Source organism: Aquarana catesbeiana, linkage group LG01 (genome assembly GCF_042186555.1).
Source record: "Aquarana catesbeiana isolate 2022-GZ linkage group LG01, ASM4218655v1, whole genome shotgun sequence".
Taxonomy (NCBI): domain Eukaryota; kingdom Metazoa; phylum Chordata; class Amphibia; order Anura; family Ranidae; genus Aquarana; species Aquarana catesbeiana.
In genome coordinates this window covers 533,888,170-533,906,349 of record NC_133324.1, presented here as the reverse complement: position 1 = coordinate 533,906,349, position 18,180 = coordinate 533,888,170, and the positions used below count along the sequence as shown (strand labels likewise).

Below are 18,180 nucleotides of genomic sequence, written 5' to 3'. Positions count from 1 at the left end.
GTCCTTGTTGGGCATATATTGTAAACTTTTTCATGCAGCCTGTGGGCTGAACGAAAAAAAGAGATTGATCGGTGGGTATGCCCACCATTAGAATACCTCCCTTCATCCATCCACTTCTAATGATGGGCATACATGCACCGTTTATATATGTCGAAGCATGGGGGCATCCGCCCCAAAAGGTAGGAGCAAATCACTCCCCCGCCCCTGCTGCCCCTATGCTTCGGCATATATGCTCTTTTTTTTTTTTTTTTTACTGTGATGGTGAAATCACCTTCTACAGCGCTGCAATCATGGCTTTATGTATAGTGGGAGCAAACGCTGTTGCTGTCAAGATAAATAAATCCGTTCTGCAGCTGAATGGCATACCTGAAAACAAAAAAATGGTTAACAAAAAACACAGTAAACAGTAAAGTATAAAAAAAATTGCATACCTATAAAGCGAACATGATAAAATATAACAATAAAACATTGCAGAATAGAATACAGTAAAAAAAAGAGCAGAACAATAGAGAGAACAATAAAACGACAACTATTTTTGTTTTTTTTATTTTATATATTTTTTTGGGGGGTTTTTTTCTACACTTTTTTTTGTAACTAACTTTTGTAACTAACCGGTTCCAGGTTCGGGTCTCAAAATGCGAAGGCATCTTGGGAGACCCTGTGAAAGTGTGCCTAGTCTGTGCAGTTCCTACGCTAATACTCAACTAGTGTATGGTAGCGTTCAAAACATTCACCAATGCAAAGACCAGGAGGGACAATAATAGCGGGTGTTACGCCTATATCCGCGCTTGCTGCAGACACATCTTTTTTGGGAGGTTCGTTGGGTAGGGGTACTCGGAAGCACAAAGAAAATGCCTCTCATGCAGGCGGCTTACTGCATTTGGTTGGGGAAGGTGAGGTGGAGCACCATCTGGAAACAGAAGGGCTCTGACGATCTCTTCCTGGAATTTAAGGAAGGATCCAGTCCGTCCTGAAGCTCTGTATAGCACATGAGCGTTCAGCAAAGCCAATTGAAATAAATACAGACACTTTCTTGTACCAGCGTCTGGCCTTCGGGCAATTAGGTACGGCGACAACTGGTCGTTGAGGTCCACCCCTCCCATATTTTGGTTATATTCGTGGACACAGAGGGGTTTCCCCACAACACCAGTCGCCGTAGTAATTTGGACCGTCGTGTCTGCATGAAGGGAGGTAAGAACGAAAACATTCTTATTATCCCTCCACTTCATAGCGAGCAAGTTATAACACTTGAAGCAGGCTCTCTCCCCAGCCTAAGACGGGACTCTACAAGCAGCTCGGGAAAGCCCCGGCGATTAAGTTGCACGGTGCCACATGCTCCAATCTGATCAAAACAAGTGACTAAAAAGTGGCATACTCGTGTAATAATTGTCCACATATAAGTGGTACTCCTTTCTGAATAAGGGTAACACCAAATTGCCAGCGCTTCCTATGTAGTCAGGGCAGTTTGTCAGCTCTACGTGGCTATCTTTTCCCTCGTAAACCATAAAACTACATGTATAGCCTGTGGCCCTGTCACAGAGCCTTATACATCTTGACCCCGTATTTGGCACGCTTGCTGGGAAGGTACTATTTGAATGACAAGCGGCCAGAAAACTTAATCAGGGACTCATCAACACAGACAACTTCATGGGGAGTAAACAAGTCTGCAAAACGTTGAAGTGGTTTACAAGGGGCTGAATTTTGTAGAGCCGATCGTATCAAGGATCTCCATGAGGACGACAGAGTTCATTGTTATTGAAGTGCATGAACCACAAGATCTGCTCCTATCGTGCCCTGGTCATGGAGGCAGAGAACAAGGGGATATGGTGAATTGGGTCAGTGGATCAATATGACCGCAACTCACTCTTTTTAGTTATGCCCATGTTGAGGGAAAGGCCCAGAAAGAGCTTAAATTCAGAAACCGTAATTGGTCTCCAATCTCTGGCAAGGGAGGACTGGGGAATAGTGGCGATGTGTTAAACAGCGTACAAATTGCTTTTGTCCACAATAGATCTATAGAGATCTTCGGTGAAAAACAGCGAATAAAAATCAAGTGACGTAAAATCAACTGTTTCCACCTGAATGCCAGGTTGGCCAGTGAATGGGGGAAGTACAGGTGCTGCAGAAGTGGTGGGTTCCCAATTAGGATTGGCTAATGCAGCAGGAAGGGCACTATGGGCACGACGGGCCTGTGTTAGTCTTCTTGGTGGCAGCGGGACACTACTTGTGCTTGCCACCTCACCAGCTTGAACTGCACTTATGGGACTCGCCACGGCACCATGTGATACTGCAGTGCTGGATCGACTATGACCAGGGTGTACTAGGCTGCTGGTGCTTGCCAGTTCCCCAGAAGGAATAGCGGTGCTAGTACTGCTCTGCTCCATATGGGGGACCTGCAGTTCTTGCACATCCATGACAGAAGATTGAGGTCTGGTACGCCTGACCTTGGCAGGGACCACAACTCCGTCGTCGGAGCTATCCGTCATGGAGCCGCTGTGCTCTACAGGATCGTATTCTGAGCCTGAATCTGACAAATGAGTGACTTCCTCTTCACTACCTGTCATGCTCAGAAACGTGTAGGCCTCTTCACAAGTGTACCTTCAATTTGCCATTTTGGGCTCTAAATTTAGTGGTACACTAGTGAGACTCACAGGAAAAAAAGCTCCTGACTGTTAGCGACTGTATCAAAATGCTACCAAAAAAACTTAGCGATCGCAGGGATCAGGCCTGACTCTGCGAATGCTGCAGTTATGTGTGTTTAGTGTTTTGTAAGTGACAGTGATCGATCGATACTGCACTTGGGTGGGCTGGGCCGAGGGGCTAAACGCAGGTGCTAGCAGGTATCTGGGCTGATTCTGCTAACACTGCGTTTTTGGGAACCCTAAACTGCTGGGGACGCTAGTATAGATCTGATCAGATATTGATCCGTTCAGATACTATAGCACTAAGGGAGGTGTATGCTGCGTGCGTGGGTGTTAGCGGTACTGGCACTAACCTGACGCTGCCTAGGGTGACGCAGACCCTATCTGACCCTAAAACCTAACTTATATCACCGGCGGGTGATCAGGGGGTTAAACCTTTATTGGGTAAAAAACGGCGGGTGCCCTGAAACTAGAAAAAACAAACTAACCAGCGTCACCCTTAACAGTTATACGGTGATTACTGGTGAAAGGGTTAACTAGAGGGCAATCAGGGGACTAAAACCTTTACTAGGTAGTATATGGGGGTCCCAGACGCTATAAAACGCTGACGGCGAACCTAAATACTTACCTCCCTAACTAGCGTCACCTGTTACACTAATACAGCGATCAGAAAAATGATCGCTTAGTGACACTGGCGACGGGGGGGGGTGATCAAGGGGTTAAAACTTTTTTGGGGGGGGTTAGGGGGGTACCCTAGACCTAAAAAGGGGCCTAACACTAACTGCCCTACCACTTATAACTGTCACAAATGACACCAATGCAATAATCAGAAAAAAAACAAACAAAACACTGCTATTGGTTTCACTGTGACAGGGGGTGCAGGGGGGGGGGGGGTGAAATGTGTGCCTAGAGTGTTCTACTGTAAGTGTAGTGTTGGTGCACTTACTTGGATGCCTTCTCTCCTCGGTGCCGGAACGAAAAGACCGACACGAGGAGAGACGACATCACTTCCTCTGCCGCTGTTTACATTACAGAGGCAGAGGAAGATTGTCATTCGTTGGGAGCGATCGCGAGGGGGTGGCCAAGAATGAGTGGCCTCCCCCTCAGCACGGATCGCTCCCCTAATTATGCCGACCGCCTCAGGCACCGGGGGGTGCATGATGCGCCCCGCCCGCGGGAGGCAAATCACGTACCAGGTAGGTGATTTTGCCAGCCCGTGCCATTCTGCCGCAGTATAACTGCGTTAGGCGGTCGGCAAGTGGTTAATAAAAGAAAATGTGATTAAAAAAAAAAAAAAAAAAAAAACACACACCACACAATCACCGTTAGCTAGACATTTTTTGGAAAAAGGTAATTCAAATTTCCCAACTGAAATATATGGTATTGGAAGGGATTAACAGAAATAGAAGGTGATCGAGAATTGATCCTAAGAAAACATGAAGTTTATTGGATCAATTTTCTTAATACTGTTACTCCAAAAGGATTAAATACTGATTTGGATTTGTTTGATCAAGATAATATAGCTGTGTATTTTTATTTGGTTATAAAACTTGGATAATTATGTGATGATATACCATATGTATGTATTTATTTTGACAGACTGATAAAGTAAAGGTTCCCAATTGAAGCATGAGCAGAAAACTTGTCTGGTTAACCATTTCTGTGTAAGGCTGGGTTCACACTGGTACTACACGACAGTCTTACCACTTTGGATCTGACTTTGCCCTGCGACTTGAAGTCTAACTTCAATGAACATGGATCCAACTTTGGTACCCAGACAATACCAGGGCACCGTGTCTGGTATGAATCTTTAGGGGGAGCTCCACGCACAATGTTTAAAAAAAAAAAAGGCACGGGTTCCCCCTCCAAGAGCATACCAGGCCCTTCGGTCTGGTATGGATTTAATGGGAATCTCTCTCTCCCCCCCCCCCCCCACGCCGAAAAGACTGCCTTGACCCCCCCCCCCAATCCATACCAGACCTTTATCTGAGCACACAGCCCGGCAGGTCAGGAAAGAGGGTGGAGACGAGTGAGCGCCTCTTCCTGAACTGTACCAGGCCGCATGCTCTCAATATGGGGGGGGTTGTTTTGGGGCAGGGGGGCCCTGCGCCCCGCCCCCCCGACCTAAAGCACCTTGTCCTTGCACCCATGTTGATGAGGATAAGTGCCTCTTCCCGACAATCCTGTCCGTTGTTTGTCGGGGTCTCGGGGGGGGGGGGGGGGGGTGTCATCGGAATCTGGAAGCTCCCTTTAACAAGGGGGCCCCCAGATCCCGGCTCCCCATCCCATGTGAATAAGTATAGGGTACATTGTACCCCCCCACCCACCCATTCACCTGAATGAAGTGTCAAAAATAAAAAAACAGCACACAGGGTGTTAAGGTAATTTATTAAGGCAGCTCCACCATCTCTTGCAATTTCTTCTCCCCTCTGTGGCTCTTCTGTCTCCTCCACCGACGTCTTCGGCCTCTGCCGGTTCTTCTCCCTTCTCCGCGTCTTCACCGCTCTCCGCTGATGTCTTTTAGCCCTCTCCGGTTCTTCTCCCTCTGTCTTCTCCGGTATCTTCGCTCTCTTGCTGGGTCTTCTCACTCTGTTCTTCCGATGTTGACTCGACGCTCTCTCCCGCTCTAATGCTGGGTGCGCCACTACTTATGCTGGCATGGGGCGGGGTCACTGGGTGAGGTCATCTGGAGGTCCCGCCCCTTATGACATCACCACCTGGGGCATGGTGGGCGGGCCTCCAGTGACCCTGCCCCATGCCAATATAAGTAGAGGCACACCAAGCAACCGGCATTAGAGCGGGAGTGTGCGTCGAGTCAACATCAGAAGAAGAACAGAGGGAGAAGACAGCTGAGAAGACCCAGCAAAAGACCGAGAAGATAGCGAAGAAAACTCCGCAGAGGCAGAATACAGAGGACAGAGGGAGAAGAACCAGAGAGAGAGAGCACGGAGAAAACCCGGAGGGGAGAAGTCGGAAGAGACGCCGGAGCTGCCTTAATAAAAGACTTTAAACACCCTGTGTGCTGTGTTTTATTTTTGGCACTTTTTCAGGTGAATGGATAGGGGTACAATGTACCCCATACTCCTTCACACAGGGTGGGGTGGCCGGGTTCTGGGGGTCCTCTTGTTAAAGGGGGCTTCCAGATTCCGATAAGCCCCCCCGCCCACAGACTCTGACAACCAACGGCCAGTGTTGGCGCGAAGAGGCCCTTGTCCTCATCAACATGCGGACAAGGTGCTTTGGGGTGGGGGAGGGGAGGCCCCCCAGCCCCAAAGCACCCACTCCCCCCTATGTTGAGGGCATGCGGCCTGGTAGGGTTCAGGAGGGGGATGGCACTTGCTCGTCCCCACCCCCTTTCCTGACCCGTCGGGCTGTGTGCTCGGATAAGGGTTTGGTATGGATTTTGGGGGGTACTCGCACGCCGTTTTTTTCGGTGTGGGGGTTCCCCTTAAAATCCATACCAGACCGAAGAGCCTGGTATGCTCTTGGAGGGGGAACCCATGCCTTTTTTTATTTTAAATTTGGTGTGGAGTTCCCCTTCAAGATCAGAGCACAACTTGCGTGCCAAAGTCGGATCAGTTAAGACGGCGATCCGACTTCAGCCCATTGAATATCACTGAAGTCAGATCAAAGTCGGACCAAAGTAGTGCAGGGAGCATTTTCAAAGTCGGACTGACTTGTCGGACCAGTTACGTGGCTCCCATAGGGAAACATTCATTTTCACACGTCATGCGACATGAGCTCCCAATCTCAATTTCTAATTTTTCAGAAAATATGAACACAAAAACTTCTTTCAATCATTGTTAGTGTTTGGCTGAAGCCATTTATTATCAACTGTATTTACTCTTTTTAAATCATAATCACAACTACCCAAATGACCCTGATCAATTGTTTACATACCCCAGTTCTTAATATCGCGTATCGCCCCCTTTAACATCAATGACAGCTTGAAGTCTTTTGTGGTATTTGTGGATGAGGCTCCTTATCTTCTCAGATGGTAAAGCTGCCCATTCCTCTTGGCAAAAAGCCTCCAGTTCCTGTAAATTTTGGGGCTGTCTTGCATGAACTGCACGTTTGAGATCTCCCCAGAGTGGCTCAATTATATTGAGGTTAGGAACAGAGATGGCCACTTCAGAACCTTCACTTTATTCTGCTGTAGCCAATGACAGGTCGACTTGGCCTTGCGTTTTGGATCATTGTCATGTTGGAATGATCAAATACGCGCAGCTTCCTGGCTGATGAATGCAAATGTTCCTCCAGTATTTTTTGATAACACACTGCATTCCTCTTGCCATCAATTTTGACCAAATTTCCTGTGCCTTTGTAGCTCACACATCTCCAAAACATCAGCGATCCCCTCCGGGTTTCACAGTAGGGATGGTGTACCTTTCATCATAGGCCTTGTTGACTCCTCTCCAAATGTAGTTATGGTTGTGGCCAAAAAGCTCAATTTTGATCTCATCACTCCAAATGACTGTGCCAGAAGGTTTGAGGCTTGTCTCTGTGCTGTTTGGCATATTGTAAGCGTGATACCTTGTGGCATTTGCATAGTAATGGCTTTCTTCTGGCGACTCGACCATGCAGCCCATTTTTCTTCAAGTGCCTCCATATTGTGCAACTTGAAACAGCTACACCACATGTTTTCAGAGAGCCCTGTATTTCACCTGAAGTAATTTGTGGGTTTTTCTTTGCATCCCGAACAGTTTTCCTGGCAGTTGTGACTGAAATTTTAGTTGGTCTACCTGACCCTGCTTTGGTTTCAACAGAACACCTCATTTTCCACTTCTTGATTAGAGTTTGAACACTGCTGATTGGCATTCTGAATTCCTTGGATATCTTTTTATACAGTTCAACTACATTTTCCCGCAGATCCTTTGACAATTCTTTTGCTTTCCCCATGACTCAGAATCGAGAAACGTCAGTGCAGCACTGGATGGAAGATGTAAGGGTCTGTCAGGAGTCCAGAAACTCATTGACCTTTTATACACACACTAATTACAAGCAAACAGATCACAGGTGAGGATGGTTACCTTTAATAGCCATTCAAATCCCTTGGTGTCAACTTGTGTGCATGTTATCAGGCCAAAATCACCAGGGTATGTAAACTTTCAATCAGGGTCATTGGGTAGTTTCTGTTGTGATTATGATTTAAAAAGAGTAAACACAGTTGATTTAATAATAAATGGCTTCAGCCAAACACTAACCATGGGTGAAAAATGTTTGTTATTCAAATTTCCTGAAAAATGGCCAAGAAATCAAATTCTACCAGGGAATGTAAACTTATGAGCACAACTGTAAAATAAATTATATATAATATATACATATACACACACATTATATATATATATATATATATATATATACACACACACATTTACACACTCATTCTTTAATATTCTTCCTATCCCCTATGAGTCTTCAACATTATTACTGTTGTCTATACTACCAGCTAACCCCCCAGCGGTTGCTCTGGGTACCCGGTTACAACTCTTCACAACATTGACTACTGTAAATGGCTGACAGAACTATCAATGAATGTGCAAATTCTATGTGCAAATTCATTGGGGAGATGCTGAAGTCCTTATGTACTTTGTTTTCTCCTTGCTATTGTCTATAATAAAAATATATTCAACCTAAATTACAACTGGCTATATATAGCTTCCTTAAATCAACTGGAAACCTCCCCATCTTGGCTAGCCTCAGTTTTGTAGCAAAGAATAGGGATATCATAAGATAGGTTAGAATGCTGCACTGTACAGTAATGTACATTACACAGGACAAATGGGCACCACAGCAAACAATGTAAACAAGCCACATAAACCGGTCAAGAATGGCTCACACTCTGGGTAACTTGAAACACCTTACCTCCAAAAAAGCACCATTACAGTAGGTTAGAACACCACTTGGTAGGGATTAAAAGGAGAAGTACAGTCAAAGCTCATTTACTGTACTTCATCCTGTACTTCTCCTGTGGATCACAAGAGTGCAGTTCATTCTGCGTTCCCGTGACCCATTTTCAGCAGCCAGCGGGCTGAGCCGGTTCAGGCTCAGGAAAGATTGCGAAGATTGTGTTTGATCGCTCAGTTCTCAGTCAGAGCAGGTGGGGGACAAATGCAGCATTACCACCTAGGCAAGTAAGATGGAAAAAAAAAATAATAAATCCCATACTTTTTTAAAAAGTGGGATAAGAAGCCTATTGACAGATTCTAAAAAGCACATGAAGCACCAACATTAACTATTAAAGCTTTTATAGAATATGCTTTAACAGGATAGGGAAGAATCCCATCTTTCAAGGCTATAGGCCTTAACGAGAACTTGTTCCACCATTGCTAGGTGGATCAGACAAGATGCAAGATGACACTTTTGGGAAATCAGAAAGAGTGAATCTTATTTCCTAAAGTGGCAGGGGTTGTAAACTCTCACTGTGTGCACCACATACAAGTAGTGGAGCAAATTTTTAGGATTCTTTGGAACAGAACAAAGACAGACCATATCCTGATTACATTTGGAAGGAAAGATTACCTTAGGGAGAAAAGAGGCCTTAAAAGGCGAAGTACACCATTGGTACATGTTACACCTGTATTTAGGGTGCAACATGTAACATATAGATAGGTGAACTTTAAGCCGGCAAAACACTTGTAGAAATTTGTTTGAAATTTTTTTTTATCCACTTGCCGCCCGCCATATGGCAAAATGACGGCAGCAAATTGGTTCAAATATCCTGACTGGGCATCATATGATGTCCTCAGTATATTAAGCTGCTGCGCACGGCGATCGTTGTTGCAGTGTGTCAGTCTGACACACCGTAACTACGATCTCGGTAGAGTCTGACGGAGACTCTTTACCACATGATGAGCCGTGTCCAATCACAGCTGATCACAATGTAAACAGGAAGAGCCAGTAATTGGCTTTTCCTCGCTCACGTCTGTCAGACGCGAGTAGAGGAGAGCCGATTGGCTGCTCCTCTGAAAGGGGGGGGGTCTATGCTGATCGATTATCAGCACAGCCCCCCGAGGATGCCAACACTGGACCACCAGGGATGCCACTAGGACCACCAGGGATGTCACAAGGTATGCCACCCTAGACCACCAGGGATAACATTCAGCGCCCACAATGGATGCCAGTGCCCACAACGGGCATCACTGATTGTCAGGCATTGTTTGGCACTGATTGGCATCCATCAGTACCATACATAACAGTACATCAGTGCCGCCTATCAGTGCCCATCCATGCCGCATATCAGTGCACCATCAGTGCCACCTCATTGGTGCCCATCAGTGCCACCTTATCGGTGCCTGTCAGTGCAGCCCCATCAGTGAAGGAGAAAACTTATTTACAAAGTTTTGTAACAAACAAAAAAACTTTCAAAGCTTTCAGTCTTTTGTTTAGCAGAAAATAAAAATCCCCGTGGTGATCAAATACCAAAGCTAGCTCTATCTGTGGGAACAAAATAATAAAAATTTAGTTTGGGCACAGTGTAGCATGACTGCATAATTATCATTCAAAGTGCAGCAGTGTGAAAGTTGAAAATTGGTCTGGGCAGGAAGGTGTATAAGTGCCCTGTATTGAAGTGGTTAAGAATATTAAATTTTCTATTAGTTAATGGAGTCAAATTAAGGTCCACTTTCAACCACAGTAACAAGAAAAATCAAAGGAGCAGGATAGAAAACTCATACCAATTTCTAACAGTGAATGTGGGGCAACAGCCTTTTTCATCCTGGGAAGGAGAGTATTTTTACCCCCCCACATGATCTCTTTGATGTACTTATCCAAGGAGGAAACAAAACAGGAATTGTTAAACACAGGATTTTGCTCCAGGGAGGGACAAGAGAGTCTTGTATACTGTGGGTGAGGCCTATCTGGGGACAGGCTCTAATAGGGTGCAAACCAGAAAGATCTTAGCTGGTCAAGGGAATTTTAGGGACCCTGTGCTAGACAACTTAGGACATGTAAACTCTTGTTCCGACACTAAACACGTACAGCTTATAATCAGTATCGCAATAGTCTCCAAAAAGTTTGTCAAGTATCATAGCAAGTGTATCAGCCTGAAAAGATTCCTCAGAGGACAATGGCTTTGGGCCTATAAAACATTACAGGGCAGCTGTGCATTTTCCAACAGGTGGAGGCCAAGTATGGTCTAACAAGGCTCTGAGGAGCTGTGCAGCGCTCTGGAAGGTACATAAAAAGCTGCAGTGGATATGTGATGAATTCCGCTTGTTAGAAACCATCCTGAGAATAAGAGAAAAAAAAAAAAAAAAGGGAAGCACCCAGAGTCAAAGAAGAAAAAAAATGTCTAAAGAAACCAAGTTTATCTCACAAAGGTCAATTACATAGGTTGACTAACAAAAACAAAGGCTATCTGGGAGCTGGAGGGATTACACAATGGGATGTCTACAGCCTTTTTTGCCTGTGTCAAATTGACTGAAGTTGGCTGAATATATCCCAGTGAAAATGTAGCTTCCATCAATGAAGTACAATCTTGAAGTAGACTCAGAACTTTTCATATCACTTGTCTGTTATTCATTGATCACTTTTTGATGATAAAAGCAATAGTACAGCTTCTTTAAATGTAGGGGGAGTGGAAAGAGTGTAAAAGGGCGACACTCTTGATGAGTGCCTATGACAGGTCCTTCAATTTGTAACCAGAAGATTTTGAGATGCGGGGGGGGGGGGGGGGGCGAAGGACCGTGGATTTCAACCAAAACCACAATCAGCAGTACACCGGACAATTTGCATTTACAAAGTACCTTACCATGTGCTGATTTATTTTAGTTTAAAATGTTGACAAAACTAAGACTTTAGGGTGAGCAATAGCCAGATGAAGTAAAATGTTTTTTTGTGAAAAATGTTTGACATCACAAATTTCTCAATATTGCTTAATTTCAAAAGGCAAAACTGCTTATCCTTTAGAAGCTCTATGAAAAAAATACAAAGTACAGATAACATTTTATTTATCAAATGCATAGCTTTTTCATACCTTATCTGAGGCAGTTTCAGGATGACAGTTCGTCCCATCCTACGTGGCTTCCGGGTCTTTAACTCCAACAAAAAATGAATTTCTGAAGTTTGCTCTTTGATGAGCTTGCCTAGCCGCTCAGAATGTTCTGCTTCAAATTCAACCCGACACAAAGGAGCAACAGCCATATTCTTTTTAATTTCAAAAGGTGCAAACTTTCCACATGATTGGGCAAATGTCTGAATAGAGAAAAATTAACAATTAGGGAGACCTAGACTAAAAACATAATTTTTTGGCCATTCACTATAAATTTTTAACCCTAATTTTTCATTGAAACTTATTTTGAACACCGTGAAAGCACAAGCAATTACGGTCATGAAAAAGTTTCATACATCTCATTCCTCAATAACAGAGATATACCAAACAGTAATCTTGGTGCCGAAACCGAAAATTCAGGATGCATGTGGCCGAAACCGAAAATGACAGTTTTTAAAAATTATATAATTTATATACAATTGTATTATATTCAACTTTTTAATTAAGATCATGAATTTAAATGCATATGAATTTACTGTCTGATATTATCGGCACCTTTAGCGCAAGAAAAGCTCAAGAAAAATGCATCCCTTTAAAAATTCTAGGTCTGTCTTCACACTGGTCCGTTGTGCTTTTGTGCTGTTAAAATCTTGCTTGCTGTATTTTTGGTCAGTTAAAATAACCACACCAAAAACACACCTCTCCATTGAAAACGCAGCAAGAACGCATCAATATTGCACCCGTGTTACGTTTTCGAGTCATTGACCTATGAAAAAAAAACCACACAACCACAGTAAAATTGCGGCAAAAGCGCATACATTTTTGGCTCCATTATTGGCACTTTTTTATAATTGGCAAAATGTTGAAAATACAATTTTTGACAGATATGTTTAAGCCACCGGTGATGCATCGGTGCATCTGTAATGGATTAAAAAGTTGAAAATACTCAGGAGATATCCTTAGGAGTAGATTCACATATGTGCAGGTCATGCGTCCAGATTTGTGTAAGCACGTCGCAAGTACAGAAGCCAATTCATTTGAAAGAATTGCTGTACCCGCAAGAAAAAAGTCCAACCTTTTTGATTAAAAAAGTTGCTGCAAGGAACTGCAAAATGCTATAAGCACTATGCGGTTTCACACATGCAAAGCCGTACCACATTTACCTATGCTTGGGAGTGCCATTAGGAATTAGTAGCATCCCCGCATGACTGTCAAAGAGCATTTGTTCCTGACCAAGGAACATACATACACATTATGATGTATATATTAGGGGTGTTGAAATTAATCGTCGAATCGATGCATCGGCCGTCCACGATGCGGCATCAATTCTATAGCTTTAAGAAATCGATTGAGGATGACGTCATCCTCTCGCTATGCCGCCGCGCCATGCCCTGCTCCGAGTGGAGCCGAAAGCACCCAAAGCTTTCGCGCCGCTTTCCCCTGTGTCGTGGCTCAGAGAGAGGAGACAGACTGCAGCAGAGCAACATGTGTGCGACCTCCTCCGTGTCCCGGACTCCCAGTCCCCCCAGAGCTTTCCTCCCAGTGGGCTCCCGCTATCACTGTGTGCAGTGAACACAGCACAGCTGAGCACAGGCCGTTACAGGGGGTGAGGGAGACCGTCCGGCGTCCGTCACCCGACTCAGGACACGGAGAGACCCGAGCTAGGCTGCGCTGGTTTGTCCTCACTCCGAGTCCCCACAGGCAGCAGCAGGAGAGTAGGAGACTTGCTCCAGACCAGCAGGGGCAGTGAGCGTCTGAGTGCCAGTCGTCAATGTTAGACACAGTGCCAGCCACACTGCCACTGCTCAGCACCATAATTAATCAGGTAGGTAACTGACTGTCATCATCATGTCAGTGTCTCCATCACACAGACACACGCACACACACAGTATGAACGAAGAAGTACACTCACTAAACTTGTCATTCTATCCTGTCCTCAGACTCCAATCCTCACTCACAGGCAGGCAGCAGCAGGAGAGGAGGAGAGAAAAAAAACGCTCCAGCAGTGAGTGGCTGAGTGCCACTGCTCAGCTCAGCTGTAACACCGACTCGTCGTCGTCATCATCACAGGTAGGTAACTCACTGTCACACTGTAATACTAGACTAATAGTAAAGAGGTGTTACACTGTCCTAAACTAAAATTATAATATAAAAAAAAATATATATATATATATATATATATATATATATATATATATATATATATATATATAAATATATATATCATAATTAATCTGTATCTCTGATGCATTGTGGAGTGGACTGTGTCATTGTAAAATGCAAATGCCAAATTTATGTAAAATGTAAATAAATAATAATGGTGCTTGCCTTGCCATTCTGTACTCCTAAACATTAACCCCTTCGCACCGAGCAGACGCATTTGCGGCCTCAGCTTTAGGGGGTTTAACCGGGATGATGCCCGCAGCTGCACTGCTGCAGGCATCATCCCGGTACCGTTTTTTTTACAGCGGGCGCTGGGCCGTCGGCTTTCCCATGGATAGCAACCAAAGCAGCCAAAAGCCATTTGGTTGTTATCCCAGAGGAGCGGGAGTGGACTGGACATCCTCTGCCTTCTGCCGCTCTAGCCTCTTAAATTAAATGCATAAGAAAAAAAAAATTATTATAAAAGTGCCCCGCAGCAAAGAAAACGCATAAGGAAGTCGGCTCGGCAAGTCGCACCTGGCCCGCATAGTTAATGTTCAAATCCCATGTGAGGTATCGCCGGGATCGTCAGAGCGAGAGCAATAATTATAATTCTAGCACTAGGCCTCCTCTGTAACTCTAACCTGGTAACCGTTATTTTTTTAAAAAGTGCCGCCTTTGGAGATTTTTAGGTACCGTAGTTTGTCACCATTCTACGCGTGTGCAATTTTAAAGCATGACATGTTTGGTATTTACTCAACGTAACACATCATATTTCATACTATACCAAAAAAAATTAGGCTAACTTTGCGGTTTCGTTTTTTTTAAATTCATGAAAGTATCTTTTTCTTTTTTCCCAAAAAGTTGCATTTAAAAGACCGCTGCACAATAAATTAAATACAGTGAGACATAAAATATTGCAACAATCACCATTTTATTCCCTAGATTCTCTGCCAAACAATATATCTATGTAATGTTTGGGGGTTTTCCAAGTAATGTTCTATCAAAAAATATGGATTTTAACTTGTAAAAAACACCAAATGTCAATAGGCTTAGTCATGAAAGGGTTAAAGTGAGTTTAAGTGACCATGACCATGCAATTGCCATTTAATTATGGTTTATGTAGGTCAGTCTCTCTCTAATCTAATGTCCAATGTTTCTCTTAGTGATTGATCACAACTTCATTGATACCTTTGTACGATTTATGGTTTTGCTCATCACTGCCCCACACATGCTGCTGCAGCACGTGTAGGGCAGTGATGAGCAAAACCATAATAATCATACACAAACAAGATAACTAATGAAGTTGTGATGTGAAATCAATCACTAAAACATTGACAATGAATACATAAAACTATAAATAATGAAATGGCATACGTTGTCATTTGGGGGGGGGGGGGGGGGGGATGTTGGCGGGACAGGGACCTGGGACATATGTTTGTTTGTAGCGGTTTGTGACGTGTTTCAATGCCAGTGTGCCACGAAGATTGGAGAAGGAGAGATAGAGAGATCACGTGTATGTCTGTCGCTGAGTGACCAATGACCCCAGTGCAGTTGATGACCACGGCGGCTAGCAGTAACACAGATAAGATGAGGGTGCATTTTTAACACATAGCAACTAAGTGCAACTGCGAGTAGCTAGCAACGGTGTGTGGGGTAGAATAAGGATTTTGTGACAACTATTTGTTTAACATATCATATACAATCACATACATACAATACATACTACACTTACACTAGTAGAGGAAACTTACTTAGGTTACTTTTGTTTTCTGGTGATCTCGTGGCAGGCTTTAGGCTTAACCACTTAATTTTATTTCTTCTTTTTTTTAATACTGACAGAGTTTGTAGACAACATTGTCATCATCACCCCTGTCTCAATTACATGCCATGCTACTGCTACACTAGTAAAAATGGCAGGAGACGACCAAAAAGAACGAGAGATAAAAAATGCACCTAGCTTTTTAAAAGCAAACATCTGGGCACATTTTGGCTTTTATGAACATGAACAAAGTGGGAAGTACGAATTGGACAAGTCATACACTATGTGTAAAGCCTGTCGCACAAAAATTAAATATCTAGGGAATACTTCTAATATAAAAACCACGCTAGCCGTTTTCACTCAGAGATGCTAACACCTACCACCACCACCAGTGACAATGCAATAGACCCAGCTCAGCCAAGAATTGATTCAATACTCAACTTTGCCGCCCAACTCTGAAAAGGGGAAGAGAACAAAAGCTGTGGCAGCTTTCATAGCTAAGGACCTGCGCCCTTACTCTGTTGTGGACAACACTGGGTTTCGCTACGTGTTGAAGACAATAGAGCCACGTTACAAGTTCCCATCACGAAATCACTTTACAGAAAACGTTATACCTGCACTCTACCACGAAACTAAAGCTCAGATAATTGCGTCAATGAGCCAAGCAAGTAGAGTCGCAATAACGTGATTCATGGACTTCAGTCACGACGGAGTCTTATGTTACAATAACAGCACATTACGTTAGCAAGGACTGGCAGATCTTGTCACATGTGCTGCAAATGAGAGCCATTTATGAGTCTCACACAGGTGCTCATCTGGCAGAGCTACTGTCTCGTGTTGTGGAAGCATTCTTCCAACTGTCCGATAAATCTGTAGTGCTTGTGACCGACAACGTGTCAAACATGATAGCTGCAGCTCAAGTTGGGAAATTCCCCCATGTAAAATGCTTCGCCCATACACTAAACCTTGCATCCCAGCAAGCGCTGAAAGTGGCCACACTCTCCAGGTTTCTTGGCAGAGTGCGACGGATATCCACATTCTTTCACCACACTAGAGCAAGCCACTGTCTAAAAGAGAAACAGAAATGTCTTAGCCTGAAGAATCATAAGCGGATAACTGATGTGCCAACAAGATGGAACAGTGCATATGACATGGTCGAGAGGTTCTTAGAACAACCTGCAGTCTGTACCACCTTGCTGTCTCCAGAAGTCAGAAAAGGAGAGTCCGATCTCTGCACTCTCAACGAAACAGATGTATCAAAAGCAGAGGATGCTGTGAGTGCATTAAAGCGAATGAAGTATGCAACCATGCTGATGTCAGAAGAGCGCAATCCAACAGTTTCTCTCATTGCCCCTCTAAATGCACAACTCCTCCAGAGCATGACAGACACCATGGGAGACACCCATGATCCATGAGATCAAGAATGCCATCAGAACAGATCTTCAGAAGAGGTACAGCAGCGAGGCAGAGAAGAAGATTCTTCATACAGCTTCTGCACTGGATCCTCGCTTTAAGGGACTGCCTTTTATCCTCACAGAGGAGGAGAGATTGGAGATATACAAAGGAGTGACTGAGGAGGCTGCATCCTTGGAGGTTAATAAATTAATTTGAATTTCATCATGTTTCTTGAAACGAACTGTAACTAGTAGCTAGCTACAGCTTGCTACATAGTGTAAGCCACGCTTCTGAATCTGATGCGGTGCAGAAACTGCACCGTCCATTTCCTGTGCTTTTTCATCATCCCATCAGAATCATAGGCAATTGACTGTTTTTTTTTTTTTCTATTCTTTTTTGTTCAAACACAGACTACATCTAAGAGGACATGAGGAGGATCAAGTGCCTAGAAGAAAAGAAACTCTGGAAGAAAAAGAAAGTTCACCCATCGAGGATAACCATTCTCCATCTCCTCCCAAAAGAAAGGCCAGATCGCTGCTCATGAGTTTGCTGGGACAGTCTTTCACTGACATTGAAGGTACAATAGAACCCAAGACCCCCTATGCCAAGGCTGAAGAGGAAATGCAAAAATAATATTGTAAAGCCCCACCTCTGCCTCTCACTGAGGAACCTTTAAACTGGTGGTGTGAGCATGAGGTCATATTTCCCCTCCTTTCTCAGCTGTCAAAGCTATACTTGTGTATCCCAGGCACAAGCGTGTCTGCAGAGCGGGTTTTCACCACTGCCAGGGATGTGGTAACTGCAAAAAGAAGCGCACTCAAAGCAGAGCATGTGGATCAACTAGTGTTCTTACAGAAATATCTACACATTCCCAAATCCTGAGCAGCATTGCTTGCGCTTTGCAGTGATTTTTTTTTTTTGTTATTTTTTCGTGATTTTTGGCACATCCAGGAAGTTCTGATGTACTGTTGTGTCTGCCAGGGCCACTGCCCCTGCCCAGCCCACTGTTAGTCTGCCACACCATACCAGTGTTAATTTTATATATTTTATTTATAGCACTGTCAGTGTCTGCCACTGAGATTTTGATTTTTGAAGATTGTCATTAATTCAGTTTAAAAAAAAAAAAAAAAAGAAGTAGGGGTTACTTTAACCCTCAGCCAAATACTAAAAGTTCCAAACAACTGATGCCAACCAAGCACCATCCCCTCTCCCTCCTCAGCACAGTCTGTCTCCACTCCCAGTCTCAC

The 18,180-nt window shown here is 44.0% G+C and overlaps 1 protein-coding gene across 2 annotated transcripts in view; it reads right to left on the bottom strand.

The window, feature by feature from the left end:
• The window catches only part of CHAF1A (chromatin assembly factor 1 subunit A), a 693,562-nt gene that overhangs the window by 399,591 nt on the left and 275,791 nt on the right, over positions 1-18,180 (bottom strand). For both annotated transcript variants that reach the window (XM_073594763.1, XM_073594760.1), the window contains exon 7: positions 11,620-11,837. In XM_073594763.1, coding sequence (XP_073450864.1) covers positions 11,620-11,837 — 218 coding nt within the window. The remainder of the gene's footprint in view (positions 1-11,619; positions 11,838-18,180) is intronic.